The sequence below is a fragment of the Pantherophis guttatus genome, chromosome 1 (assembly GCF_059756535.1).
Source record: "Pantherophis guttatus breed Tessera chromosome 1, ASM5975653v1, whole genome shotgun sequence".
Taxonomy (NCBI): domain Eukaryota; kingdom Metazoa; phylum Chordata; class Lepidosauria; order Squamata; family Colubridae; genus Pantherophis; species Pantherophis guttatus.
This window is the reverse complement of record NC_142063.1, coordinates 246,563,867-246,580,352: the sequence shown is the minus strand read 5'-3', so window position 1 is coordinate 246,580,352 and position 16,486 is coordinate 246,563,867. Positions and strand designations below refer to the sequence as shown.

Below are 16,486 nucleotides of genomic sequence, written 5' to 3'. Positions count from 1 at the left end.
TACATTCCGTATTATTCAAGCTTCCTTTTCCAATAATCTTGATGTCAAATTTTAGATTATAAATTCTTTATGATATTATGCAGCAAATTAGAACCATTATAAAGATAAATGAGAAATTAGCTGTGAGGTTGAGGTTAAATAATTATCTAGCTTAATACCCTCCTTTTTTATATAATACATTCCTTACTTCAGTCAAGAATGTATATCATTCTTAACAGAACAGCCCACTAAAGCAAAACAACATAACATCCTTAAGAAATCATTCATATCTAGCCCACTTTTAATTATAGGTAATTAGTCCTAAAGTAGCAGAAATATACATCTTCCCCTTCCATTATAAAATGTGACATAGAACAATTACAACATTGCTTGTTTATATTAAAAACTATATATTAACGTTGATTATTAAATGATTTTTCAAAAAGTATTTGTAAAAGTTTAAACTATCTTAATTCTGAATAACAGAAATTGAGCAGAGCATTACTCATATGTTTAGCTTCTGGCTGCTGCAGAATTGTACTGCTGCATAGCTCCTCCCAAACATTTAACTTAGCATTAATGAACTTGTCCCAACCTCCATCTCTTTCAGCTACTGGCATTTATGAAATAGAACCAATTGTTGAAGGCACTCTATGCTAGACTAGTTTGCTATACCTGATATTAAACTCCTACTAATCATTCACAGAACTTGAGGTTCAGAATTTGAGGTTATTTCATTCTCTTTCAAATGTCTTCTTTTGCATCAGTATCTTTTACCTACTAATATGACAAAGCAAAATCATACGTCTGGATTTGGTACTGTTGTCCTTTCCAATTGCCAACCTTATGCTGTTACCCATGCGCATTGAATCTCATGATTTAAAAATTCATCATTTAGCCAACTGTGATAGTAAGCATGCTTTCTCACTCCATAGGTCTCGTAATAGAAAACATACTTAGTGATCAAAAATCTTAGACTGAAAAGTTATTTAAAGAGATTATGAAAACTGAAGAAGCTTCTTGGATGGGAAGTGAAATGTTTTCAAAAGAAAAAAAGCCCTAACAAAGTCCAGTTATCTTTTGAAAAAAAGCATCTTTGGGACTATTTGCAGATATATTAAGAGGAAGGAGTGTCTTTAAAAGAGGGCCTACAAATAACTTTGCTGGGAAATATTCCAAGCCAATCAACTGTGTATTCTGAAAATGTAATAAAACTAATCAGACATTTTCTCTTGCTGTTTTAGTGTTAATTGAATTGTTTGGATTGTTCAGTCCAGTCACCTACGATTAATTTTACTCTCCTAAACCCTGCAAAATGTTTCATTTTCTCTGATGGAAGATGGAAAATGGAAATGATCATACTGAGGAATACCATATCTGGCATATGTAACTTTTGTGAATAACCTTTTGAGCCCTTGTAAACCAATATATTAAAGCAAATATATGTATCTGCTAACATTAAAACTAGTAGGTATTTCCCAGTGTAAAAGCTTCATTGTCTTCTACCAATTCATCTTCTCATCTTCTCTTGACAAATCCTTACACTATTCAATTTCTGTATGTGTGTGTGGTTTGTCATTTTGATCATCAGCCATGTTCTTGCTTTGTTTTTGTTCTCTGAGTGGCATGATGAGATCTCTAAAGGTGACTAAACATTTCTTTCCTCATATTGCTATGGATAATAATCTTATCCTTAGTCATAAAAAAGCCATTCTCTACAAAGACTGTACATTTTACAAACCAATATAATCAAAGAATAAGTTCTAGCTGCTTTCTCCATCATGGTCATTCTGACTGAACAAATTGAGATAAAGCCTGTAATTCTGAATCATAACTCAAAGGCATCCACTAAACTGACACTAAGATCAAGAGTTTACAGTGTAAACTATCTTCAGATTGTAACTGTATCATGATAATACAACGTCTAGTAATATTGCTTTAGGTAGTGACCAATGGGATACTTTTACATGATGAGATGTACAACATAAATGCAATTACCCTTACTCATGTTGTTCTACAATAAGTAATATTCAAGTGCATGCTGTAGTTGATCTTGGAAGCAGTACTGAGCATTTATGAGTAGTAGCCATTCACTGTCATATCATCCACAAAGTTACCCAGTTCTCTTAAAAGTATATCTTATACTACCTGATGATGAATCATTTTGATCTAAGTATTAGCATGTTTTCTAATTCTAAAATATATTTTTGTCCCAGTGTATATTACATTAAACTTCTACTTCAATATAGCTTTTCATTTCAATCTTTATTTAGTTTGGAAAACAATTTTGGAACTTTTGGAATTTCTTTTGTTTTTAGCACCCTGAATTAACTGTCACCGGCCAATGTTCCTCCATGCCGCTAAGTCCAGTTTATTTATAAAGAAGTTGAAATACTTTAGTTCTGAAGAAATTTATTTATTTATTTATTTATTTATTTATTTATTTCAATTTGTATACCGCCCTTCTCCTAGTGGACTCAGAGCGGTGAACAGCCAGAACTAAAACACATGCCAATACAAAATTTAAAATTATTAAAAGAATTAAATAACTGGCCCAATTTAAAACAATTCAATTAAAACCCAATGACAATTTAAAAACTAAAAAACTAAAAAAGACTAAAAAAGGGGGAGGGGGTTCACGCCAGCCCTGCTTGATGGAAAAGAAAAGTTTTCAGGGCACGGCGAAAGACCCGGAGATCTGATATCCTTCGTATCTCCGGGGGCAAATCGTTCCAGAGGGCAGGAGCTGCCACAGAGAAGGCCCTCCCCCTGGTGGTCGCCAGCTGACATTGCCTGGCTGACGGCACCCTGAGGAGTCCCTCTCTGTGGGCGCGTACTGGTCGGTGGGAGGCTATCGGCGGCAGAAGACGGTCCTGCAAATGCCATGGAGCGCTTTGAAGGTGGTAACCAACACCTTGAAGCGCACCCGGAAGACAACTGGAAGCCAATGCAGCTCATACAGGAGAGGTGCCCCCTCGCTTCCATAATCCCCCGCGCGGCCGCATTCTGCACCAGTTGGAGCCTCCGGGTGCTCCTCAAGGGGAGCCCCATGTAGAGGGCATTGCAGTAGTCCAGGCGGGAAGTGACGAGTGCCTGAGTGACTGTGCGTAAGGAGTCCCGATCCAGAAAGGGACGCAACTGGCGAATCAGGCAGACCTGATAAAAAGCCCCCCTGGCCACGGCCGTCATATGCTCTTCTAAAGACAGCCGTGCATCCAGGAGGACACCCAAGTTGCAAGCCCTATCCGTGGGGGCCAATAACTCGCCCCCGATAGCCAGCGATGGCACCAGCTGGTTATATCGGGACGCCGGAAGCCATAGCCACTCGGTCTTGGAAGGGTTGAGTCGAAGCCTGTTACTCCCCATCCAGATCCGCACGGCCTCCAGAACCAGGACATCACTTCAAGGGCATCGTTGGGATCGCCTGGGGTGGAGATGTACAGCTGAGTGTCATCAGCATACTGATGGAACTCTACCCCAAAGCCACGGATGATCTCACCCAGCGGCTTCACATAAATATTGAACAGAAGGGGCGAGAGGACCGACCCCTGAGGCACCCCACAAACAAGGCGCCTCGGGGTCGACCTCTGCCCCCCTGCCAACACCGACTGCGACCAGTCGGAGAGATAGGAGGAGAACCACCGCAGGACGGTGGCCCCCACCCCCAATCACTCCAACCGGTGCAACATGATATCATGGCCAATGGTATCAAAAGCCGCTGAGAGATCTAACAGGACCAGGATAGAGGAACAACTCCTATCCCGAGCCCTCCAGAGATTATCCACCAACGCGACCAATGCCATTTCCATGCTGTGCCCAGGCCTGAAGCCAAACTGGAGCGGATCCAGATCTTTGAGGGATCCCTTGCCAATTCCTTTCATTGTGACATCTTTGTCACATTGTGCTTGATAATTTAAACTTTACTTATTTCAATTATATAGATAAAGCAGAAAGATATTGCTGACAGCAGTCGGGAAAACAATGCCTAATACGGTACATTTGTTTGAGACAGAACAGGGCAGAACTGCATGCAGAGATCCCTTTTGCTTGCTATGGGATGGAAAGAGCCCTGCATGCAATCTTTGTTTTGATATCATCTTTTAAGGTGGATTTTTATACAGTATCTCCATATCTGATGTTTTATATTTGTTGTGTTATTCAATTCTTGTATGCCACCCAGAGTCAATTTTTGATGAGATAGGTGACTATACAAATTTGATAACTAAATAAATAACTCTATGAATGAAAAGTTTTGAAAAACTTTATTAATGGAAGTTTCTGCTTGCAATAAAAACTCTTGCACAGGTTTCCATTAGTAAAAGTGGCAGAAAGACCATACACTCTTTCTCTTGAAGCTCCCTACAACCCACTAAAATATAGGATGGAGGCAGAAGGAAATGGAATGGAACTATTTGATTTTCTGTACTTCGGGAATATTGAAATGAAATACCTTCGCCTTGTCTGGAGAAGATTCATTGTGTCCTTTTGATGCAAATAAAAATCAGTAGGAAGTTCCCAAAGATGAGACTTTCCTTCTTCAGGCTGAAATACTCCTAGAAACAAGTTAATAGAATCTTGCCGGTCAGCATCTAAAAGATACAAGGAAAGGGATTTAATTTGTTTTAAAAAAACAAACATGTTCACTCATAATTTATCATTAGTTTTATTGCCAGAAAGCAGTAAAGGAATGGGGATAGAATATTAACATTATAGGAAACCCAGATCTATAGCTGCAAACAGAATTTTTGTTTCAAATTATTTCTTAACCTATTTGCAAAAGTACACCAAAAAATCATCATTATATTCTGGGCATTTCTTCCTGCCTGCAGCAGTCAGTCACTATGGATAAGTTCACACATAGCCCAGTACTCTCCTTACAAAGAGAACACAATACAGTGGCAATTTGCATGCACTCATGCATATATCTGTATGTTTTCTATAGCCTTTCTATATTTTTTCTAATATGCTATTTCATAATGCCTAACACAACAAGTTCCATTTTCCTTTCTACTTAAAATCAATTTTATTTTATTTCAATGTCACTTTAATTAAAGAATTATCTTCTAGAGAACTTATTCTACAATTATTTCTTTCACATTAAACTTGGAAGTTGGGTTCTTCCCTTGAATGCTTCCCTATTATACTTTTTGGGAGTTTTCTAAATCTCTGCTCTAAAAAATGATCCCTTTATTAACTAATATATTTTTCTTTAGCAAGACAGGAATCATGCGAAGAGCCTATTCAACAGCTCACAGTTTATGTGTAACTAATCCATTTATTTATTTATTTAGCGTATGATTGGTCACACACAGTATTAAAACACTTCATTTTTACAGGTTAAAAACAATTAAAACAATAAAAAAGCAGTAAGAAAACCTAAAAGGAAAACAGAAATAACATTTCAAAGTTTAATGTCGAGTTTGGAGATCCAGTCAGTAGCTGCCGTTGTTATGCAGAGGAAGTCCCTAGAATCTCCTGGATACCTTCTGTTAGGGCATTCCCTCACTATATGCTGGATAGTCTGTCGAGGGGCCCCACAATCACATTGTGCTGAAGGTGTCTTTCCCCATTATTTCCCCACTAATCCATTATCAATGATTTATCACTTATATCTTTTATGTACACTGAGAGCTTATGCACCAAAGACAAATTCCTTGTGTGTCCAATCACACCTGGCCAATAAAGAATTCTATTCTATTCTATAACCTTGGCTATTATGTGTAAATCAATTTCCAGGACAGCAATACATGGAAAATTGAATTTGGATATACCATGAACTTATTATACAATTGTACATATGTACAATATCGCAACTTGAGAATACTTTGATTTTCATAAAACAAAATTTCTTGTGGCTATCTATATATATCCATACTTTTATTTGATAAGTGTCTTTTTAATCAGAACAATATTCTCTGTCAAACCTGATTACTACTAATTATTAGTAATTAGAAAAAAATATCTCTAAAGTGCCTCTTAAATGATATGGGGGGGAAATGAAAAAGGGTCTGGTGGCTCAGCAGACTAAAAGCATTGTGATTAACACCAGCTATCTGCAATTACTGTAAGTTTGAATCTCACCAGGCTCAAGATTGACTCAGCCTTCCATCCTTTCTAAGGTAGGTAAAATGAGGACCCTGTTTGTGGGGGCAATAAACTGACTTTGTATAAATATACAAAAGTATGAAGGCTATTGCTTAACGCATTGTAAGCCGCCCTGAGTCTCCGGAGAAGGGCGGCATATAAATCAAATTTAAAAAAAAAAAATCTTCAAACACAGAATTCAGTTCAATACCTGAAAAAGCATTGCTATAGTATCTTGAAAGAGTTTGCATAATATCTTTAGAATGCTGGGTCCAGGGTGCTATTTTTCTGTAGGTTTTTACTCTATGAACCAGTTGAGAGCCACCATACTGGAGTGACAATGTATCCCCATGATCTTCATATAATTCTTCAAATAATCTAAAGCAGGAAGAGTAACATAGTTTAGAATTGCATCTTAGGGGAACAGATGCAAATGAGAAACCATTAGCTATTTCTTGAGCAGGCAGAAATATGTTGCCATGTGGTAAATTTAGGGCTTTATCACTAACATAGATAGAGTGCAAGTTAAAAACTTCCATTATATCCAGACAGTACAGATTTGAAACTATGACTCAAAGCAAAGCAAGGAAAATTGATATTGACCTCATATGGCCAATAGCAAAGTTCCCACACAGACATTTGCTTTGTCTGTTGTTCCTGCTCGGCAATTATCAACTAAAACAAAAAGTTGACAAGACACATCTAGTTCGATTGAAATCCTTACTAAAATGGACACGTTCATGGACATCACTATAAAACAAGCTTTGTAAAAGCACACATTACTGTCTCAGTTTTTCCTGACCCATATGGGCAGCTGATCTTTGAATCTGTAAGCGTTTCCCAAAAAAAGAGCATAGAGGAGAGCATTTTAAAAGCCAAACATAAAAATATTCTTCTTAGGTATTAAATTAGAGAACCTTGTTGCAAAGATTATTTTTATTATTATTATTTATTATTATTATTTCTACTAAAAACAGTAATAATCAACTGGCATTTTAATTTAATCTTTCTCATAGCCAATATCCATTAGCATTTGTCATTCAACCTTGTAGGAACTGAAGAACCTCTCCAATTTCACAAAGCTTACTATAATTTTTACCAAAAAGATTTGAGAAAGATTAAATGCCAATTTAAAGTCAACTAGAACTGTACAAAAGCTGCTTTAGAGTAATTAAATGGGAACAGCAAAGATGTTTCCGCAATAAATAAATAAATAAATCATCCATGCTTTGGGAATAGAGAAAGATTTTTCAGCTGTCAGATAAACGAATCTGCATTTAAATATGCTAAAATATTCAAGTTAATGTGAAATGAGGTGCAGAAACAGAGGTTTAGAAAAGAATTAGTAGTGTAAAACAAATGGCTGTATTTACTAAATCTTGCAGAAGGAAAGTCTTACCTAACAGCATCTGTGTCAAACAGAAGATTAGGTTTGTCAATCAATCCCAAGGAATAGAGTTGGTAAGCTAAAGCACACTTTCCAACCATAAATTGGGCTGTATTTGTGCGATCTAAACAGTCCACACAATTGGTTCGAAGAACTCCTGTCTGAAAAATCATTTTCATAAATGCAGAATCTGTAATTAGCTCAAAACACATCAGTAAATGCCAAATGTGCTGTATTTCTACTTATAGTGTAGCATTTTAAAAATGCTTTTATGAATATAAACTAGAAGCATCACTTTTATGTAAATTCACAATAATTCTCCAAAAGACTGCTTTCCCTAGTGATAAATATAGCTTGTCTATCTGAGAATACTGATCTATAGTACTGTAATAATAATTTTTTAAAAGTTCATTTCATTTACCTGCAAACGGCCACTGGGAACTACATATCCTCCTAGTTCATTCCATCTGTAGTATAAAAATACAAGTGCTTTATAAGATACAGTTTTCTATATATAAGAATCTTGTTCAAACTTTAGAAAAATCTTAAGAAGGAATTCTTACGAAGGAAGTATTCTCCTTGTATAGCAGAATAACTCTATGCCAACAGAGCAGAAAGAGACAAAATTTGGGGGAATTCTTTGGGAACTGGGATATATAAGTGGCCAAGTTATCCCTGAACATATTCAAAATCTGAAAAATTGGACTATGTATTAAGGGATAATATACGCCTTTGGAAGACTTAAGACACATATTTTGCTTCTTATTCTTTAATCCCTCCCACAACAGGGGCCAAAAGATCTCCCCCACCCTCTTCACAGGGCTCTCTAGGCTCCCATGGCTATCATATCATGGACATCAGATTTTCTCTGCAAAAAATTTGAGGGTTCATTCACTCAAATGACCCTGTCCCGTTTGTATTGGAGGCACTTGGTACGGTGCTTCCGGGTTGAAAGGATTAGCTGATGACATCACCATTGACCAAAGGACATCCTTTCAAGTCTCAGTCAAGGAGCTGGAGTGAGTAATGGGACATCACTCTGCAATGCAACAGCACTTGGGTCTGGAAAGTGGGCTTGCTAACTTAGCGTCCTTAACCACGTGAACCACTGTACTCCTACTCACGATATGGTCTTGTGAAATGTTGACATTTAGGGGGAATGGTATTTTACTGCATGCAAATAGATATCCAGGGAAATGTTTAAATGCTAAAGAAATTAATGTGAGTTAATTATATGTCAAAACTCTGATATCTAACTAGGAAGAATTATGGTAGTACTGTGTGGGATAGGATGGGGAGGTGAAAGGAGTTGGTAAAGAAGAACAGTTTTGAGAAATTGGAAATGTGACATTATTTCCAATATTAAGGAGTGGCTTTTGGAAATAAGGAATTTATCAGTCTTTCTTGAAAAAGGCGTTTTCTACTAATCAAAAGCTGACATAATACATTCTTCGTTGGCATAATTTTATATTTTAAAATATTATTTTGTACCCAATTATTGTATTATATTTTTTTGAACCAATAAGTAAGTTTGATGTATAAAGTAGAATTCCTTTCTTTCTTTTTTTGTCTACTTTATTTTGTTAAAATTCATTTTTCATTTTTGGATGTTTTTGGTTTAATTTTATTATTGCTGAATATCTTAGTGCTCTTCTTATATGTAGCAATTAAAACAATACTTAAAAACCTTAAACTTTACTCCCTTATTCAATCCAGCAATAATATTATGATTTATTTAGCATTCCTTTCCTTAAACTGCAGGCATTCTTCTCTGGCCTAGTAGACCATGCTAGATTCTAACTTTCAAAATATATGAAGGTTCATGAATATTCTACAATTCTATTTAAAATACTGGGCTGCTGGAAAACCAACAATTATTAGCCAATATGTTGCACAATGAAGAAAATATTAAAAACATTAAAAATAAAGACAGATTTAATATAAACAATGATTGGGCACAGAGTATAGAAGCATTCTTTATAACCACACATCATCCATAAACCCAATACAAGAGGATAGTCTTCAACTCTTTCTGAAATGATATGGGCGGGGTTACTAATTTGAATAATATCCCGCAGGGTTGGGGCAACCTCACACAGAAAAACCTTTTCCATGACCTTGTCCTATCCCTGAACTCTTGGAAAAGGAATCACAGGCATATCCTTTTATGTAGAACATAAAGGCTGGGAAATTTGAAAGACTGATTCCAGTATTAAAAAATATTTTTCTGTCAACTCCAAGAGCTGAGACTTATCACAGTTCCATCTAGGGAAAACACTTTCTGCATAGTTACTGAGAAATGGCATTAACATATAGATGATGCTGTAAGTTTTGCAGGGAATAGAAAGCTCAAACCTTAAGATAAATTTTCCCAAGAGCATCTCATAATACATCCCTTAATAAATGAAGTGACTGTTAATATTAAATATTATTCTTTAATATTAATGACTTGCTCACTGTTGAATAATGTATGAAGATATATTAACTGTATTAAGGAATTCTATGCAATTGATCAATAACTGTGTAACATTTCCAAATTAATTCATGAATTGTAATGAAGAATCAATAGTCTTTTTGGTAAATTTGATAAAATTTATCGGAACCGATAAGATGGTACCGCCCCAGGCGCCTGATGGAACCTGATAGGTTCCAGACGGAGCTTGGGCCAATTCCTGAGGTTCTGGCTCACGCCTCGACTGGAGACCTAGTGGCCGCCTGGGATAGGGCGGCCGCTGGGGCCCTGGATCGAGTCGTGCCTTTGCGGCCTCTGACCCGGCGCGGATCTCGCCTTGCTCCTTGGTTTACCGAGGAGCTGAGGGAGATGAAGCGCCGGAAAAGACGCCTAGAGAGTAGTTGGAGAGCTAGTCTTTCTGAATCGGACCGGACACTGGTTAGATCCCATATTAGGACTTACCTAGTGGCGATAAAAGCAGCAAAATGTACGCATTTTGCTGCTCTTATTGCGTCATCAGATAATCGCCCGGCCGCCCTGTTTAGGGTGACCCGCTCCCTGCTCCACCAGGAAGCGCGGGAGGACCCCTTGGAGGGAAGAGCCGAGGACTTTGTTCAGTATCTGTATGACAAAATCACTCAGATTCGAGAAGGTCTGGACTCTGACTGGGTAGATCCAGCGAGAGTGACGGAGGCAGGTCTTGAGACTGTTATCTGGGATGAGTTTGATCCTGTGACCCCAGATGACGTGGACAGGATTCTGGGTAGATTGAACGCGACCACATGTTTGTTGGACCCGTGTCCCTCCTGGTTAGTGCTGGCTTCCCGGGAGGTGACGCGAGGCTGGCTCCAGGGGATTATAAATGCTTCATTGGGTGAGGGTGTCTTCCCCGCCGCCCTTAAGGAGGCGGTGGTGAGGCCCCTCCTCAAGAAGCCTTCCCTGGACCCGGCAATATTGGCTAATTATCGTCCAGTCTCCAACCTTCGTTTTGTGGCGAAGGTTGTTGAGAGTGTGGTTGCGGGACAGCTTCCCCAGTACCTGGATGAAGCGTCGTATCTGGATCCGTTCCAGTCGGGTTTCAGGCCTGGTTACAGCACGGAAACGGCATTGGTCGCGTTGGTTGATGATCTCTGGAGGGCTCGGGACAGGGGTTGTTCCTCTGTCCTGGTCCTGTTAGATCTCTCAGCGGCTTTTGATACCATCGACCATGGTATCATGCTGCACCGGTTGGAAGAGTTGGGGGTGGGAGGCACCGTACTAAGGTGGTTCTCCTCCTTTCTCTCCGACCGGTCGCAGTCTGTGTTGACAGGGGGGCAGAGGTCGACCCCGAGGCCCCTCATATGTGGGGTGCCGCAGGGATCGGTCCTCTCGCCCCTTTTGTTCAACATTTATGTAAAGCCGCTGGGCGAGATCATCCGTGGTTTTGGGGTGGAGTACCATCAGTACGCTGACGACACCCAGCTGTACATCTCCACCCCGGATCACCCCAACGATGCCCTTGAAGTGATGTCCCAGTGCCTGGAGGCCGTACGGATCTGGATGGGGAGGAACAGGCTCAGGCTCAACCCATCCAAGACCGAGTGGCTGTGGTTTCCGACGTCCCGATATAGTCAGCTAATGCCATCGCTGACTATTGGGGGCGAATCATTGGCCCCCACGGATAGGGCTCGCAACTTGGGCGTCCTCCTGGATTCACGGCTGTCGTTAGAAGAGCATGTGACGGCCGTGTCCGGGAGGATTTTTCATCAGGTTCGCCTGATCCGCCAGTTGCGTCCCTATCTAGATCGGGACTCCCTACACACAGTCACTCATGCCCTCGTTACTTCTCGTCTGGATTACTGCAATGCTCTCTACATGGGGCTCCCCTTGAGGTGCACTCGGAGGCTCCAACTGGCGCAGAGTGCGGCCGCGCGGGTGGTGATGGGAGCGACATGGAGTTCCCATGTGACACCTTTCCTGCGCGAGCTGCACTGGCTCCCGGTGGTCTTCCGAGTGCGCTTCAAGGTTCTGGTTATCACCTTTAAAGCGCTCCATGGCTTAGGACCTGGTTATTTACGGGACCGCCTGCTACCACCAATAGCCTCCCACCGGCCAGTACGCTCCCATAGAGAGGGGCTCCTCCGGGTGCCGTCGGCCAAACAATGTCGGCTGTCGGCCCCTAGGGGGAGAGCCTTCTCTGTGGGGGCACCTACGATTTGGAACGAGCTCCCCCCGGAGATACGTAGGATCCCGGATCTGCGCACCTTCCGCCGCGCACTTAAGACTTTTCTATTTTATCAAGCTGGCCTGGCCTAAATCTTCCCCCTTTTTAAATGTGGAAATTTTAAATTTTTAAATTTTAAATTTGTCTTTTTATAGGGGTATGGGTAAGGCATTTTAAATTGGGGAGCCATCTTAGATTTAATTCTGTTTTAAACGTATTTTAATTGTTTATATTGTATGTTTTTAACTTTGGCTGTGCACCGCCCCGAGTCCTTCGGGAGAGGGGGCGGTATAAAAATCTAATAAATAAATAAATAAATAAATAAAATAAAGATTTTATTTTGTTTTAAAGATTCCTACAATGTCTGCTGAATATATAATGAACAATGTATACTACTCTGAACCAATTAAAAAAAGAGATGGCCAAAAGCATACTAGTGTTCAGGTTCATAACACTGTATTCTATCAGTAAGACATACTGTATAGTACCTTCTCCAGTCTAGTGTCATCTAGATGTATTTGGATTTCAACTCTTTTAATTGCTAATCAACTAGGAAAAAAGACACGTATTCTCTTACTACTTTTGTCTGTCTTGTCCACATTCTTTTTCTAAAGTCGACCAGTTCAGAGTTACATATGTTTGGTTAAATGAATAGGTTTCTATCAATTAAGAATGGGGCGAGTAAACATTTCATATAAAACCCTGCATTAAAGTTTGGCTCTAACATTGATTCTGGAATGAGATTGCTATGGAGATCTGACTGACCCCCATCCTGCTGGTGTTTCAACGGGCCTTGAAAACCTTCTTCTTCACCCAGGCCTTTGATGAGGATGACTGAAACTCTCTTTGGACTGTATGGATTTGTTTCTGTATGGATTTGTCTCTTTCATGTCTGGTTTCTCTGTCACATTTGACATCTTTTTATCTATCACTGCATTTTTTCTTGTTTTTAACATTTTAGCTATTCTCCAAAGCACGTGAGGGCAGGACAAGAAGCAATGGATGGAAACTAATCAAGGAGAGAAGCAACTTAAAACTAAGAAGAAATTTCCTGACAGTTAGAACAATTAATCAGTTGCCACCAGAAATTGTGAATGTTCCAATTTGGAAGTTTATAAGAAGAAACTGGACAACCATTTGTCTGAAATGGTATAGGGTTTCCTGCCTGAGCAGGGGGTTGGGCTAGAAGACCTCCAAGGTCCCTTCCAACCAGGGTGGATAAAAATCAATGATTTTTTTAAAAAAATAAAAAAAAATCAGATTTTTTTGATTTAAATCGGATTTTTTTTTATTTAAATCGGATTTTTTTTATTTTTATCGAATTTATTTTAATAAAAAACTTTTGGGGTAAAAATCTATCATAAGATAGTTTTCTATTTAAGATACATAAATAATTTAGTTTATTCAGCATGAAATAGAGCTTAGTTATGTAGCATGAGGCTGTATATTCTGCAACACTGGGACTATCAGTGAGTCAACAGTGGGTCAAAGGAGTAACAGAGATGACAGTTGCTCTTTAAAAATTATGATTTAAATCGAGGTGATTTAAATCAAGCCTTTTTACTAGTGATTTAAATCATGATTTAAATTGTGATTTAAATCAACTCGATTTAAATCAAATCCACCCTGCTTCCAACTCTCTAGTCTAGTCTAGTCTAGTCTAGTCTAGTCTAGTCTAGTCTAGTCTAGTCTAGTCTAGTCTAGTCTAGTCTAGTCTCTGTTCTGTTCTGTTCTGTTCTGTTCTGTTCTGTTCTATTCTATTCTATTCTATTCTATTCTATTCTATTCATTTATAACTACCCAGAGTCATTGGAGTTAGGCAGCGTATAAATTTAAATAATAATAATATCATCACTACTGTTTGTCATTGCACTGATTCCTCTGTCAACAATACTGAACATATCAGGCCATGGCTTTCAAACATCAAAAATATCTGCCGGACTATGCCACCTGCCTTACATGGACTATCTGAAGCTGTATGGAAACACATCATCTGAAATAGAATCGCTCAATGTTGTTCAAGTAAACAGCCAAGATATTGCAATGAAGTTTGGATTGGACAAATGTGCCACCCACACTATCAACAGAGGAAAAACAGTGTAAACTGAAGGAAACAAGATCCCCTATAAAAATAAAATCAAGAGTCTGGATGAAGAAGATCACTATATATACTTAGACATTCTTCAGCCTGAAAACAAGGATAAAACTGAAGTCAAGAATAAGGTTAGAAGTGAATACATCACGAGAGTGAAAAAGATCTCAAAGTCCAAATTCTCTGGAGGAAATACCATCAAGGTAATTAACAACTAGGCAATCCCAGGCAAAAGATACACAGCTGAAATAGTGAACTCGACTCAAGGAAGACTAGAAAAATATTGACAATGAATTATGCCCATCATCCATCCAGTGATGTTGGCAGACTCTACTTCCTAAGGAGGATCAGTGGATAAGGAATGTTGCAAGTATACCAGATGGCTGAAGAAGAAGAAGAAAGGGCATTAGAAGAAGAACTGAAGATGCACTGAAGCTAATACACCATAAAGACTTGGTACTGGAGTGTGGTGAAATGTAATCCAGAGTGCCAGGAGGAAGGGAGTTCATTCTAGAGGAGCAAAATAAGTTTATGTGGGAAAAGAGAGTTAAGACAGCTCCTTCCTAGTTCTCAGAGTGTATGTTTAATGATGCAGGAGGTCTGCTTTAGGTTGGGTTAGATTTCTATCTATAGGTGAGGAACAATAAAGGAAACTGCTCAGAAGAATCTCAACATATCTTTCTTAGTTTTTGGAGCTGGAAATTGAGAGACCAAACTGGCCTACAAGGAAGATAAAATAAAGAATAGAAAAAAGACATGGCAAATCAAAGTATTTACATGCCACTATATTAAAAAAAAAATAGCAGGCAAAGCAAATAACAACAGAATTGGCAATGGCTAAGGGCAAGAAAATTGAAGAAAGAGATAGAGGGGCTAATTCTGACTGCACAAGAACAAATGCATACAAAGCCAGAATTGAGAAGACAGCAACAGACAGTAAATGCCACCTCTGTAAGGAAGTTGAAGAAACAGTGCACTACCTAGTTAGTTGCTGCAAGAATACAAAGACTGACTACAAACAATGGCATGACAAAGTAGCAACAATGCTGCATTGAAATATCTGCAAGAAATACTGTTTGCCTGCAAGCAAGAAATGGAGGGAGGGGCAATTTAATAAAGAAAGTAGGAAAAATGAAGAAGCTAAAGTATTCTTCAGTATTCAAACAGATAAGCACCTACTGCCTAACATCCTAGACTTAACCATTGTTGATAAGAAAGACAAACAAGTTTGCATAGCGGATGTTGCAATACCTGGTGTCAGCAGAATAGAAGAGAAACAACTTGCGAAAAATACAAAGTTCTGCAAACAGAAGTAGAATGGCTAAGGCAAAAGAAAGCAAAAATAGTACAAATAGTAATAGGCAGATGCAATTCCAAAACGTCATTTAAATACCATTGGCATTGACAAAATCACTATTTGTCAATTGCAAACAGAAGTTTTACTTGAAACAGCTTACACTCTGTGATAATACCTTTAACACCATCAAACAACAATACCGGCCTATCCCATGTCTTTGGGAAGGATTCGATAGGTGAATAAAAATGCCAAATTGCACCATAATAATAATAATACTTTCAACTATGTATCAATATATTGATATGTCTTATTTTTTATGTCAGGTTATACACTATTTTGAGATTTACTCACCATTGCATACAACACTGGAATATGATGAATAAAGTTACAAGTCATCTCCAATTGGTATGAAAACACATGAACCATAATTTTGTATTTGAGGCACATCTTGATATTAATGTACTACTAGTGTACTAAACAATACAGATTTTTAGAAATGTATTTAAAGAGCAATTACAAATGATATCTAGCACTCTGGCCTAATACCTACTTTTCATCTGGTCGCAAAACATTGCAGAAGGAATCAGGCCGATTTACAAAGAAGCCAGTTTTCTTCACTACGTTTTCAGCAATCACATTCAATCGATCAAGGACATTACACAGTTTGCTAAGTGGGAATAAAAGTAAAAAGTACATTTTTTTTTCCTTTTGTTGAAAATATCTTTAGTGAATCAAAAGTAAAGAACTTTCAAAATGCAAGAATAACTTTGTTTTCATTGTCTGATTTAAATGTAAATGCAGAAGTCCACCTACAGTCCTATCATACAGGAAACGAAAGATGGTAAAACTAAATGTCACACATTGGTCTGGAAAAAGTCGTAAGAGGTTAAAAACCACCAGGATCCCTCTAAATAAAACTGATGTGGTTTTATAGATTTCTATGTTTGGATCCTGATCTCATAAGTTTTTTTAAGGCCTTTAAACTGCTTCTT

The 16,486-nt window shown here is 38.5% G+C and overlaps 1 protein-coding gene across 1 annotated transcript in view; it reads right to left on the bottom strand.

Annotated features, from left to right (window-relative positions):
• The window catches only part of FIG4 (FIG4 phosphoinositide 5-phosphatase), an 84,842-nt gene that overhangs the window by 26,391 nt on the left and 41,965 nt on the right, over nt 1-16,486 (bottom strand). The window contains exons 12-16 of the mRNA XM_034409148.3: nt 16,045-16,161; nt 7,872-7,917; nt 7,463-7,611; nt 6,275-6,441; nt 4,430-4,568 (exon numbers count right to left, since the gene is read on the bottom strand). Of these exons, the coding sequence (XP_034265039.1) occupies nt 4,430-4,568; nt 6,275-6,441; nt 7,463-7,611; nt 7,872-7,917; nt 16,045-16,161 (618 nt within the window). The remainder of the gene's footprint in view (nt 1-4,429; nt 4,569-6,274; nt 6,442-7,462; nt 7,612-7,871; nt 7,918-16,044; nt 16,162-16,486) is intronic.